This window comes from Balaenoptera borealis (assembly GCF_965194805.1).
Source record: "Balaenoptera borealis genome assembly, chromosome: 2".
Lineage (NCBI taxonomy): Eukaryota > Metazoa > Chordata > Mammalia > Artiodactyla > Balaenopteridae > Balaenoptera > Balaenoptera borealis.
In genome coordinates this window covers 66,503,576-66,517,478 of record NC_138867.1, presented here as the reverse complement: position 1 = coordinate 66,517,478, position 13,903 = coordinate 66,503,576, and the positions used below count along the sequence as shown (strand labels likewise).

The window sequence follows — 13,903 nt, the reverse complement described above, 5'->3', positions numbered from 1 at the left end:
AATTAAACCATGGCTATTTGTGGTCTTGTACTATAAGAACACATACATTTTCATCTTATTAACAAATTTGTTGGCTCACTGGGTAGAAAGTAAAGTCCACTGTAAAGATGTCTTAATACCTAACATGGGGAGGGTCATCTGCTTTGTATAGCCACAACATAAATATCTTGCTCTGAGAGATGGTGCCCATTGGCTGTCTTTAAATGGATACTGAAGAGCAGAGCTCAACAGCCCTGGTTACATATAAGAATCACTTGGGGCTTATAAAAAGTACAGATGCCTGGATCCATCTCCAAGGTTTCTGATTTAGTTAGTCTGGGACAAACAAACAAAAACCAACAAAAAAGAAATAAATTCTCCTAAGGCAATTCTAATGTGCCGTGACTGAGAATCAGAGCGAATCCCAACACCAGTGCAAAGATAATATCGAATTTGTTTTTAGATAATAGTATAAAACCCACTCTTGGTTTTAAATGGAAATCTTACCTTATTCCAGGTGTGGGCAGCAGCTGCCAGAGCTCTCTCCTTGACAGCATTCTCGAAGCAGCACCTTACAGGGAACATTCTATGGGAGATAGAGCCTGGAGATGCTAAGAATTTTCTGGGTTAAAGCTAATGGAAGTAGATAATTGAACAACAAATTACACAGTGCTAACTTTGAAGGTAGAGTTTGTAAAGAGTGGCAGCCTAATAACATTTGAGCATTTTGAACAAAAGTTCATCAAAAGAGGTTCATCAAGAGAACTCCTTCCAGTTCTTCAGAGCCCATGAATGCCATGTCCCCATCACCAAATCATTGCAGGTCATTGTAAACAGAGAGAATTTTGAGTAAGAAATGGCAAATTACTTCTCTTGAAAATCAATCAATTTAAGCCACTGTGACTTTTATCATGTTATCTTCACTTCTATTGGCTGAATTTTTGTCCTTTTAATAAAAGCATGTTTATTTTTCTTATATCTTTTATATCAGTCAATCCTCTTTTGTTTTCATCATGTTTTGTTATCATATTCTATGGCTACTTCATTTAATCCTGTTTCTGTTATTCTTCTTACCTATCTTTTACACTTCACCTTTTCCAATTTTTTTTCATTTTCCTTAACATCAGTATGGCAGGTCCTTTCTCTTCATTTTTCCCAGTGTTTGATTTATGTTTGGTTGCCAGCACCTTTTCTGATTCTCTCTTTTTTACTGACTGCCTTTCCTTACCTTCTGTTGTTTTATTCCTATCACTTGCTGTCAATGCCCACACAAGCCCATTTCTTTCCATTCCATCTATTTCCGTTTCTCCATATACATTTTTATGATCCTACTACTAAAAGCTTAAAGCTGTATGTGCAGAATAGAAAGGTACCTTTCTCCATTTGACTCCTTTCCTCTCCCCTCCCATAGCTGTTCCATGTCTTTTCATCCTTTCCTGATGTTTTCCCCCATCCGACCGACCCCCACTCGCACCACTCTTCCCTTCTCACTCCCTATTTGATGCCCATCTCTTCTTTTTAACCCTATTTGCACTTTGTCTGATTTTACATCCAAGGATCTCCACGAGATGAAATTCAACTGGGAACCAGGTTGTGTGTGTTTTAGAAACTTTTATGCATTTACTGAAATGGGATTAGGGGCTTGGATCCAGAAATACTCTGGGGCAGCCTTTCAGCTGTGGCACATCTTTGCACACCTTGGAGGGCAGCTGGGGCCTATGCTGATGGACAAGGACAGGGATGTCTTTAAAGGCCTTCTATGGCCCTTTCCACTCCAAAGGTCAGGATGAGTTGGCATTAACGACAAAGGCTGGAAAAGCAGGCCAGGTGGGGATACCTGGAGTTCTTTTCTGCAGCAGATCTGGCAGGGAAGCTGGTGCGTGGTGCGCCGCGGGCCTCCGGTCTTAGGGGGACGGGGTGGAGGCCACTGAGTCCCCAAGGAGTCACCGGGCCATCTTTGGGAGGCAGGCCCTAGCAGAATGCTCCCCCAGATTGCAGGGCGCGGCCCCAGGGGCCAGGCGACGCCATCCCAGCGGCGCCAAGTGCCGGAGGCTGTCCCTCCGCGGGAGGGAAGGCGAGTCCCTCCCTGTTGCTGAGCCAGAAGGTCGAGGGAACGGCGCGTGTGTCCCTCGGCAGCCGGCCCTCTGGGAGCAGGGCGGAGGGTGACACCACAGGGAATAGGACCGAGGGCGGCAGAGATCAATCCTGGGTACCGGCGCGGGGTCACAGGAGAGGAGCGGGAGAAAGGGGCTGGTGGGGGGGACCCCAGGACGGCTGGGGCCGTAGGTCTGCCTGTGTACTCGGCGGGCGCCCAGAAGTCTGGGGCCGCCACGGCTCCAGCTCCGTCGGCTCCTGCCAGAGACTCCATGCCGCACTTTCCCCTCCTCCCGGCGCCTTCTCTCCAGTGAGGGGCCGAGCGCGGGCGGCGCGGGGGGAGGGGCGGCAATGGAGAGAACAGCCAGTTGTTTAAAATCCTTCTAGAGCAGTTTCTAATTCCCCCCTTGCGCCGGGGTTCGGAGGGGGGAGGGGGGTAGAAGAGCGGGAGGAGGGAGGAGATCGGAGAGGGAAGGAGGGAGGGAACCCGGGAGGGAGGGAAGGAGGGAGGAGACTGCCGCTTAGGCTGTAGCCGCCGCCGCGCGCTTCGGCAGGCCGGAGGGAGGGGGGAGGCCTGTCAGTCTCATGCGTTGCCTGGGCGAAGGGGGCGGAGCTTTGGCGTGGGGCGGCCAATAGTGGGGGTAGCTGCGTGGGTCGCCATGGGGACGGGGCTGTTCCCGGGGAGGCTGTGATGGGTTGACAGGTGCGTGACAGTGGGAGCTGCTCTCGGCACAAGCATGTACGGCAAAGGCAAGAGTAACAGCAGCGCCGTCCCGTCCGACAGCCAGGCCCGGGAGAAGTAAGTGTCTCCGCTTCTCACCCACCTCCGCCTTCACACACGCGCACACACACACACGCACGCACTCGCACACTCTCTCGGAGACACACAGACACTCTCCGCCCGGGGAGAGCCTGGGGTGGGCTGGCAGGGGGAGGGGTACGCGAGGTGGGGCATGCGGTGCGGAGAGCGGCTGTTTCCCAGGAGGGGCTCGCGCGGGGCGGGCGGCCCTGGGGTCTGGCGGCGGGAGGGAGCGAGTGTGTCGGGGGGCGGCGGCGGTGCTGGTGGCGGGGATGGAAACTTGTTTGGGTGATTGAGGGAAATAACCCGCGGGTTCACCTCCTCACAAAGTAACTTTAGAGCTGGGGTCCGGGGCTGCGGGGAGCGGAGAGACTACGTGGGTCGCGGGTAGGGGGAGAAAGGGCAGCTGCGTGGAGGAGGGCAAGCGTAGGGAATGTGGGTGTTTGGCGGGGAGGGCAGCGCGAGCGGCCGGCAGCGCGAGGGGCGCCGCGGCGGGGGCTCGGGTGCCGGGACTCGGGGCCGGGTGCGCCGAGCAAGGCGAGGGCGGCGGTGCCGGGCGCGCGGCGGGCGGAAGCCGGGCGCGGAGCGGCCGAGCGGGGCCCCGCCGGGCGCGGAGACGCGCGCGGGGCGCGGAGGGCGTGTGCGGCCGTGGGTCGGGTGGGCGTCGGGGCTTTCTCCGGCCGGCGGAGGGACGCGGCATTCTCATCCCCGCGCGCCTCGCGGAGCCCGGGCAGGGGGCGCCAGGGGCGCCGCTGAAGTTTGGGAGTCTAAGACCGAGTTCCCTGTGAGGAAAAGTGTGCTGGCGAGAAGCGGGATCTGCTGGGGTAGGCTGGCGTTTCTGCCGCTCTCAGGCGACCCAACTCCGCGGCGGCCGGGGCTGGAGAACTTTTTTTGGAGACTTGCAACCTCTTAAACGTCTGGGGGCCTCGGCGGCCCGGGCGGCGGGCGGGGCGGGGGTCGCGGGGCGCGGAGGGGTAGCCGTGGGAGCCGCGACGGCCGGCGCGAGGAGGGTTGTCTGCGGTGGGGAGGGGGCAGTGGTCCGAACGGGGGACTTGCGGGAAGGGTAGAAGCGTGCACGCGGGGAGGAGTTAGTTGTTTGGTCGGGGTGGCGGGGAGATACAGGTGTTAACTTCGGTGGGAGTCCAGAGGAGGCTGGCGAGAAAAGAGCCCCTCCCGGCCTGGGATGCCACCGTCACGGCAAGCTGCGAAGCAGGGTTGTTTGCTGCTATTCTTATGTACTTGTAACTGTGATTTGCTTGTTACTAACAATGAGAGCGAATAGTGACTGTGACCACTGAGGAAGAACCTCTCTTTTCTGTACAGCAGATCTAACAGTGATTCCCAGTAACCACCTCCACTCTGAGGGTGAAGTGTATCCTTGTCATTGGACGCGCTCTGCCTTTCCTAGGGGTTCAGACTGGGAAAAAGTCTGAGAGCATCTCTCAAAAGCTGCTTTAGTTACCTTGCGCGCGGAAATAGCTGCGTAAATAAAAACCGAACGTGCAAACTACCGAGTTTCCCTCCTAGCTGGCAGTTAGTAGTCGTCTCCTGAAAGTTTCTTGTGCCCTAGGGATGGGAACATTTCCTAATCTTCGTGTTGGCAGCCACACACATAATTCCTGTAGGATTTAGGGGAGGCAGGCCTTGATGTGGCAAAACAAAAAAAATTAACGGAGAGGTACTTTTTTCCCCCACCCCCCCCAGAGGTATTTTCTGAGTTATATTCAGGATCTTGTTGCTGTGACAAGGAGTATGTAAAAGGCTTAGCATTATAGCTTGCTTAAGAAACAGCAAGTTACTGGAATTGAAGTTTTGAAATAGCCTAATCTGTGTGCATTTACTATTTGGTTGCAATATATCTGAGAAAATAGAGACATTTAGGGAAGATGTTTTAATGATTTTTGGATTTAGAGTATTTGGATTTAGAGTATTTGGATTTCACATTTTTGGGAGTGAAGGAATTGAAATGTGTATTGAGGTATAATCTTATTTATTTGGGGAGTGGTTGAATTTGAGAATTAAAGTAATTTTGTATTTTACTTGAACTTCCAGGAATGGCTGAATTTAATCTATATTCTGATAACTTTGTAAAAAAATTTTTTTAAGTATCTAATACAATAATGAGGAAGTTGAACCTGGTGTGTCTGTAGTCCTTTCTAGCTCTAATTCTGTGATATTGCCATTTTGCTGTCAAATCTACCAAACTGAACACCAAGTAACATCTACTCTTGCAGGCAAAGTGGTGACGGTTCTGCTAGATGGTGCTATTTGATTTAAATATATTTCTTCCATTCATTATAATTGGCAGCAGGAATCCTGGACTGGTTTGCCTTATGAACTAAATATAGGTGAAGAGGCCACTTTTGGAGAATTGACAATGACTGTTCTGGGTTAATTGTCGTTGCATTAATTTCTAGGTGAATGTTGCTTGAATCTAAGACAAACATTGAGATAGATTCTGTTTTATGGAATAGACTTAGTTTCATTTTGCTGGGAGAGTTGATCTGATCACTCATTTTTTCCCTTTAAGTGTACTTGGGACTTTAATGGCACTATTCTACAACAAACAACCTACTAAGTTCTGAAGATAGGAATCTTGAAGTTGTCTTTAAAATGGATGCCCCCCAGATTTAAAAAAAAAAATTTTTTTTAAGGTGTCAGATTTTAAAAGTTACCTGAGTGAAGACAAATGCTCTGTTAGTAAGCAAATCAGAATTGTACAGGCCTTAAAAGTCACAGAAATGTTTTTTAGTAATGAATATGTAAATATTTATTTTACTCTAATAAAAACATTCTGAAAACTGAGTCATTATTAAAAATAATGGCATGCACATAAAATAAAAATATTGGTTTTATAATCTATCACGAAATGTATTTTCCAATGAGTTCATAGTAAATAGCAGACAGACCCTTACCTATATTATATCTTTGCTTTCTTTTTTGTTAAGAAGTCATTATATGGAATACTTCAAATTAATTTGTAGGTTTTACACAGGTTCTATATTTTCATTATACAGTTCTGAACATAAAAATGGCTGAAGTCAGGTTAATTACTGATTTTGTTGTTTTAAAAGCCAGACAGATCAAGTCTATACAAAAGTTTGGATTAGGTTTAATTATAGAGAGAGTGATTGAAAACCCTTGGAGGGAGGAAGGATGTTTGTGTAGAAATTTAAATTCTGATCCTGTTAGGTCATTTACCCCTTTAGCAGGTTTTCTTTGTAACACTGCACTGCAATCCCAATTGCGATTAAGTAACTGTGGAATTGGTTGTTTAATGTCTGTCTTCCTCTAAAATGTAAGTTTCTTGAGGGCAAGGGATAATGCATCTAATTTCTTCTCTGAGGTATCCTTGACATTAAGAATAGTGTCTTCAAATGTCAAAAGCACCAAATAGTGTTGAATAAATGAAGATGTTAGACTCAAGCGTATTTTTTCAGTGTGAAATTTGTTTTTCAATGACCTCCAAAATAAGAACTTTGGAAGTTTGAGTTCCATATTCTCTAGCCTAGGTGTATTTCAAAAATAACCTATAACAACAAAACAGTAATCATTATTTATTTGTCATTCTATGTGTCAGTCACTGTGTTCAGCACTTTATATATATTTTCTCTAATTCTCCCATCAATTCTGCAAGGTATTGATTTTTTTTTTTTTTCCTCCATTAAAGAAATAAGAAAACTCTGACTAGTTAAGTAACTTTGCCCAGGGATACACTACTAGCTGGATTTCTAACAAAGATATCTCTGCTTAAAACCTGTAGTGGAAGATGAAAGATACATTTTTTTTCACTATCACAGACTGCTTTCTTGATTTAGGGTAGAATGCTACAGATTTAGGGAACAGCATTACATAATCAGGTATAACAGACTGTAAAGATTGATCAGATATGCAGTTTTAACCATTGGTGCACCTTATGCTTATACACTCCATTTTAACAGATTACAGATATGTGTGTGGTGTGGGGAAGACAAACTTCAGGAGGGAAAGTTGGAAGCCTAAAATAATGGAGAAGCCTTGTTTCTTGAGATTTTTCCTTCCGGAAATTTGTTTTATCACTTAAGTTTTGAAATTAGACATTGTAGTTGTGAACAATTTCTGTATGAAATGTTGCTGAACTTTAAGCTACTCTGTATGCCACACTGCCACAGAAAGATTAACTCGCACCTGCAAATAGATGAGTTGTGATACTGCTTTTTCTTAAACTAATTTCATCTTTAAAATTGTGTAATAGCACAGAAAGATGAATCTGCTGTAAAGCAACATTGAACATAAGGTACACATACTAAACAGTGATATTAAGTAAACTTGTCAGAAACTACAGAAATCTAACTGTGCATCTAACCTGGGGCTCTGAAAAGTAACTTTGGTTTTTAAACTATGAAAACAACATATACTCATTTTTAAGTGGTTAAAGTCTAAAGATCATTTAAATGCTACTCCATATAGATTATCATGCTTATACATGAAATAGAATTTAGTCAAATAAATTCTGGTCATTTAGGAAAAACAGTAAGTAAATACTACTCCATATAAAAGAGAGTTTGTAAGGATTAGTATCTACCAGCATCTTTATTATTTTATTATTAAGTTGCCCCCCTAAAAATGATAAACTTTTCTTCTTCCTTCCTTCCTTTCTGAAGGAAATAAAGTTAAGACAAGTGAAGTAATACAAATCTCTTCAGAAACTTGATTGCATTAATGCAGTTAATGCAATTCAAGATTTCTAAAACTAATGAAGGAATATCTTTATGGGCATGAAATTTTCTATAAGATATTAAATTGACTCTTCCCTTCCCAATCCCCAGGATATTTCCTCCAAAATACTTGTATCTAATATGTCATCTTAGCTATGGGAGCTTTTCTTTTGATTGATCTCTTTTCCATTATTTTAGAAGTATCCAAAAAATGATTTTTTGAAGGAACAAACCTGAAGAAAAAAAGCGCAAGATGTTGAGTTAAATTTTAGTATTGTTTATCTACAGGTTTATTACTCTTAGAAATAGTATCAGTGTATTTTGAAATGTATTTTTGAAATGTATTTTTTCAGAGCTATGAAAGAAAAAAAATGGAAAGGTTTATTCCCACACTTTAGAGCCAGTTTGCCATATAAAACCAATTCAGGATGAAAAAAAAAGCATCAAGTTTTAGTTGCTTTGCAGTAGAGAAGTAAATGTGTCTTACATCTTCAATTACTACTAGAAAATAGAATTATTTTGTTTTAAAATTGAAACATACCCTGTGGGTGGGGGTTGGAATACCTAGGTTGGCATTTATTAACACTTCACCCCAATAGTTTATAGAGTTAGAAGTAAAATTTGGGAAAAAAACATTTTGAATTTAGAATGTTCTCTCTTCCATAGAGATCACAACTGTTACATTAATATTGGGACATAAGATTGAGGATTAATGTACTGGATTTAAAAGACATGAAACTACTTCTTGGAATGTATAATTTAAAATATGTATTGAAAATAATTATAATTTTATTTTGGAATATGTGGGGATATTCTCTACTATTGTGCGTACATTATTGCTTAGACATTGGTATGGGAATGATATAAAATATTTTACTAGTGACACTGTTGCTTAGTAGTATGTGAGCCTCTGTAAACATGCTAAAATATTAATTTTATTAATAACATTGTTTCTCAAAGGAGGGCCTTAAAATAGCATTAGAACAATAGAATAAGATATATTTGTTAAAATCTGAAAAGAGTTTGGGATAAAAAAAATAAGTGGTTATATTTAGATTTTAAACTTTGCTTATCAGATTTCATATATATTTTACATATGTAATATCTATTAATGTAAGGTTTTGTTAACATATGTATACGACTAGACTTCACATGACTTATGACTTGCACTGTGAGAGTTATTTGATTACTGTACCAAAACCCCATGTATACTATAAAGAGTGATCTGAAGGATGGTCTACCAAGATTTATATGCTACTTGTTTTCAGTAGTGTTAGAGAAATAGTAGAGGCTATTCTTCCCCGAACTGTGTCTCTTAGTCATTGTGTGAGATGTTGAAAAACAGGCAGAAAATGTTCCATCCAGGGAAGAATAGAGTTTTTCCAGATAACTTTTAATAACCCTACAAGTTGCTCGAATTTATGGTTGGTCATAATGAGTAACTGGTAATTTTTGTCACAGAAGGTTGATAGTTAAAGATTTTTGAAAAGTGGAACTAATAATGTTTTTGTAACATTAACAGAACCAGAAATTTATCTGGGCTCATAAGAGCCTGGGCATTTCCAATGCCGTGAAGGATTTAATATTTGTTCTTTGTTCATCTTTAAAAGAGACAATTTAGTTGGTGTCACTTCTTTAGTAATGACAAAACTACCCTCATATTTCACTTTAAGAATTTTGATTATTCTATTTCATGTAGGGCCCATACAGTTTTCCGACAGTAATGAGCCATCATAACATTTTAAATCGCAATTCAGCTGGCGTGAGCTTGAACCAATGACCTCGCAATTTCTTATTTTTGATCTTCTGTATTAATTTTGCTCCATGGCATATCAAACAAGTAGTTGAGCACAGAAAAAATTGTAGAAACTGAAGTATAACACTTCATTTTTCTTTCTTTTTTAAAAGAATTTTAAAATAACTATGTATAATATAGTTTTAGTTACTAAAGTATTTTAAATTTTTAATTGGTATAATCTAAGCTATATTAAAATACTGATGAAATATTTGTGAAGGTAAGTAGATGAAAATTTTTATGAGGCTCTGTCCGTGTCTAAGTTAAGGAAGGAGTTGATGCCAAAAACAGGGTCTCACCTGAAATTAATGATTATTTTTCTTCAGTGATCTGATATTTGCCTTGATTCTTCTTTTTACCTACTTCAAACTTGAGAAAAAAACCAAAAGCTTCTTTACTGATGGAAGAAAGCGAGGTAAATGAATTATTTTATTAAAAATGATTTTATTTAAACAGGATTAAAATGAATGTTTTCTGTAAAATAACAAAATCCTAAATACTACATAAAGAGCTTGTGGAGTTTTGTCATAGTAAGTTTAATGTTTAATAGTAACAATAACGGCAGATACTGTTGTTTGAGTATTTTGTTTCTGTTTGGCACTTTACTTGCATTGTCTCATTTAATCCCCTCAAGAATCCACTAGACTGTAGGTACTATTTTCTGTTAATGTTACAGAAGAAACAGAGGCTTAAGAGTTTATTGTGCTTTTGGGGGCAGGTATCAAAACAGGAGATAGAAAATGGCTTAATTGATCAGGGCTTAAAAATCTCACATAACAGGATGTCTGGAAGGAGGTAGTTTCAGAGTTAATTCAGGGAATCAAGAACACCAAGAGATCAGCTTCTCTGCCATCGTCATGGTTTCCCTCTCATGAATGCAGCATCCCTGCATCAGGTTCCCAGTATCACTTCGTCACACAACCAAGTATGAAGGCAGGAAAAAGGGCAAGGTTTTTCCTTTATGTCTCATTAATCAGAGAGAAAACCTTTTCTGGAGGTGCTTAGCAGATATCTTCTTATGCCTTATTGAAGAAAACTGTAAAATTCCCTCTCCTAAACCAGTTACTGGCAAAGGTAATGGGATTACCATAATTGGCTTAAATCAGTCATCCTGTGGGCTGGAAACATTTCTCCTTTGTACCTGACTACCTAAACAGAACTGGAGGTCTTTGGCAAGGAAGATGTATCTTGAGGATATGGAGAGAATAAAGTGGGTCCCTGCCTTATGGAACTTGCTTTCAAGTTTGAAGGAGAAACATATAATAATAAACAAGTAAATAAATATAGTAGGCAATTTCAGGTAGTCATAAGTGCTAAAAAATAATAAAGTAGTGTGGTGTAATATAGAGAGTGACTGGGAGGCTACATTAGATTGGGTGGTCAGGGAAAGGTTCCTGGAGGATACGTTTAAGCAGAAACCTGAGTAATATTGAAAGAATCAGTCATGAGAAGATTCGGGGTTTAGAGCATTTTAGACAGGTCTAAACTGCCATTGAGGTAACCTCTTAGCATCGGCATAATTGCTCAAGGATATGTAAAATATGAGTCAGAATTGGGATGAAGCTGTGCTTTCTAGAGCCTGGTTTTGGTTTTTATTGAGGAATTGGGTGGTGGGTTTAGTTTATCTGGGTTTTCCTAAATAATAAGGTTGCCTATCTCTTGTCTTCTAAACCCTAGGGATATAGTTGTTCCTAATGAGGAGAGTGGAACATATGGCCTTTATAATAATGTTGATGGTAGAAATAGCTAAGATTTCTTAAACACTTAAAGCCTGTTGGGTTGACAAAGAATGGTACAACTGGCTAATTATTTCTCATAAATTTCCCAGATTGGATTAGACCCCCTTACTCTGTGCTTCATAGCAACCTCTACTTTTCCTTTTTCACGTCTGTCACAAATGTATGGATTATTTGTGTGATGTTTTGTTTAATGTCTCATCTTCTGGTTAGATTGGAAGTTCCCTGACGAGAGGAACCATGGTTGTCTTCACCAGTGTAGTCTCACTGCTTAGCACAGTGCTTAGAGTTCTGATTAGATATTTGTGGAATAAATGGATCAAGGATGTAACCTGTTATAAATATATCACAACAGGATATCACTATATCTAGCTCATTTTCTCCCCAAATATTTCTGATATTTGGTATCAGGATTAATATGTAATTCCTAAAGAAGAGTTTTCTATAATATAGGCATTTAGTAGTATTGTCTGTGGCTTTCAGGACTACAGGAGAGTACCTAGTTGTATTAATATGAAATATGTGTATATTTTTAATATGAATTTTTGATAGAATAATCTTTTTTTGTGTTTCAGCAAATTTAATAATAAAAATGGAATCATACTTTAGAGTTTCAAGGTATTTTAATATGCTTTATTTAAATCTCTCGATAATTCTGTGAGGTAGGTGATAATTCCCATTGACTGTAGCGATTTGTACATGGAAATTGACTTACCCAACTAGGGTAATACAGATAATATGTGGCAGAGCTTAGTCTTATTTAGATTTTTTTGGTTCCAAGGTTAGTGTTTCTTTCATTATACTACAGCTGCCTCTTTTACAATAAGAGATTCATACATATTTTAAGAAGGCTTAGGTATGGATTTGATGCAACAGAGAATCATGGACTAGAAGACAGTTAAAAGTTTATGTCAATACTTGAATGAAGGTTTAGGCTAATTTTGGTTGATGAACTCTGTTCTTTTGCCAATTAGCTTCAATTTGGAGAGTTGGGGTAGTGGTTTTTTCCTTTTGTGCCTCTCTCCAATAAGGGAGAGAAAGTTTTTTGATACGGATTATTGATAGAACATTGGTTTCTTTGTTTTTGTTTTTATGGTGGTGAAATATGTATAACATAAAATTTACTATTTTAACCATTTTTAGGTGTACATTTCAGTGGCATTAAGCACATTCACATTGTTATGCAACCATCACCACCATCCCTCTCTAGAACTTTTTCATCTTCCCAAACTGAAACACTATACCCATTAAATAATAACTCCCTGTTTCCCCTTTCCCCCAGCCCCTCCACCATTCTATTTTCTGTAACAATGAATTTGACTGTTCTAGATACTTTGTATAAGTGTAATTATGCAGTATTTGTCTTTTTTGTGTCTGGCTTTTTTTCTTGCTTAATCACTTCAGCAACTTCATAAAGTTGATATAAGCCCCATTTTACATAGGGGGGAAACTGAGTCTCAGTGAGGTTATATACCTTGTCCAAGGCCATGTAGTAAATTGCATAGTAGGGATTCAAACCCAGGTTTCTGACTCTACTACCCATTTTAGACATCTTGCTTCACTGTGTTTCATTGCTTCGTATGGGAAAAAAATAATGGGAGTTGTGAGGGTGGTGAGAGGGAGGGGACTGCGTGGATAGTTCTCTTTACACATATCCACCATTTTTACTTGGGGTTGGATGCACTCGAAGAGAGAGGTTAAGGAAAAAGGTTAAAGAAAACATTTTACAGTTGCTAAGAAGGTGGGCAGAATTACAGCTACCCAAAGTGTTCCACAAATAGCTCCAAATTCTTTAGCTGGTATCTGAGATTTAGCAACTTGGATGTAATACTTGTCAGAGAGGAAGATGCCAGTTAAGAGCTCAGGTTATAATTTCAGGTGGAGCTGTTTCTCTATTCTTCTTTCTGTATCTAGAGGCAAAGTAATCTGGCATAAATTACTTTACTTGGTAAATTTTAGAGGCAGAAATAAATAGAAGAATATGTAATGTGTAGAAAAAATACTCTCTCCTCTAATTATGAGTTTATTCTACTTCTCTCTTCCAACCAGCATATGGCCTATTGGTTTTTTTGTTTGTTTTTGGACTAGGGCATCTGGAAAGTTCCATGTGGTCCAGGAGCAATAGTACAACCATATTGAATCTATTACACAGTCATTTCTGTAGTACTGACTATTAGAAAAAATAGAAACAATTTCTTTGTTTCGTTTTTTTACAGTGTGATGCGCTGTCATTTATAATTGGATTAAAATTATGATTATACTTTATCAGTGCATTTAAGCAATAGCTATTATTAGGAAGCTATTAAAGGTGTTTCAATAAGCATTTTTTCCCCTGAATTAACCTGAGAGACTGATATTATTCTTTCATTTAGAAATATTGTAATGAAAAAAACTTCAGTGAGGTTTTTTTTTTTACCATAAAATGCATTACATTTACATAAAATATATACATTTACACAATATACACATGTGTATGTATATACTAGGAATAGTTTTCAGGTAGAAGTTCATTTTGGGAAATGACTTACTAATTCATTTTTAATTCAGATTGGTACTGGTCAGTTTTGTAAGTGAGTTGGACTTACAGATTCAGGGCCAAAAAGATTAGAGTATAGGCAAGTTTTTACTAAAACATTAAATGATGTTTCCATTTCCAATCTTTGTGATTTTTTTTCAACCAGCACCTTGGATTTTTACTGACTATGGTAGGCTAAATAATGGTGACTCAAAGATGTCCACATCCTAACCCTTAGAACCTGTGAATACGTTACCTAGTACAATGAACTTTGCAGACATGACTAAG

At 40.3% G+C, this 13,903-nt stretch overlaps 1 protein-coding gene across 18 annotated transcripts in view; it reads left to right on the top strand.

Annotated features, from left to right (window-relative positions):
* The first annotated feature begins 2,708 nt into the window (after positions 1 to 2,708).
* Positions 2,709 to 13,903, top strand: part of SSBP2 (single stranded DNA binding protein 2) — a 329,776-nt gene continuing 318,581 nt past the window's right edge. For 2 of the 18 annotated variants that reach the window (XM_082378339.1, XM_082378338.1), the window contains exons 1-2: positions 2,776 to 2,872; positions 9,691 to 9,779. In XM_082378339.1, coding sequence (XP_082234465.1) covers positions 9,765 to 9,779 — 15 coding nt within the window. In that variant the 5' untranslated portion in view covers positions 2,776 to 2,872; positions 9,691 to 9,764. Of the gene's footprint in view, positions 2,873 to 3,553; positions 3,697 to 9,690; positions 9,780 to 13,903 lie in introns of those variants that run through there. The other 16 variants (XM_082378337.1, XM_082378327.1, XM_082378330.1 and 13 more) reach the window with 13 other exon arrangements.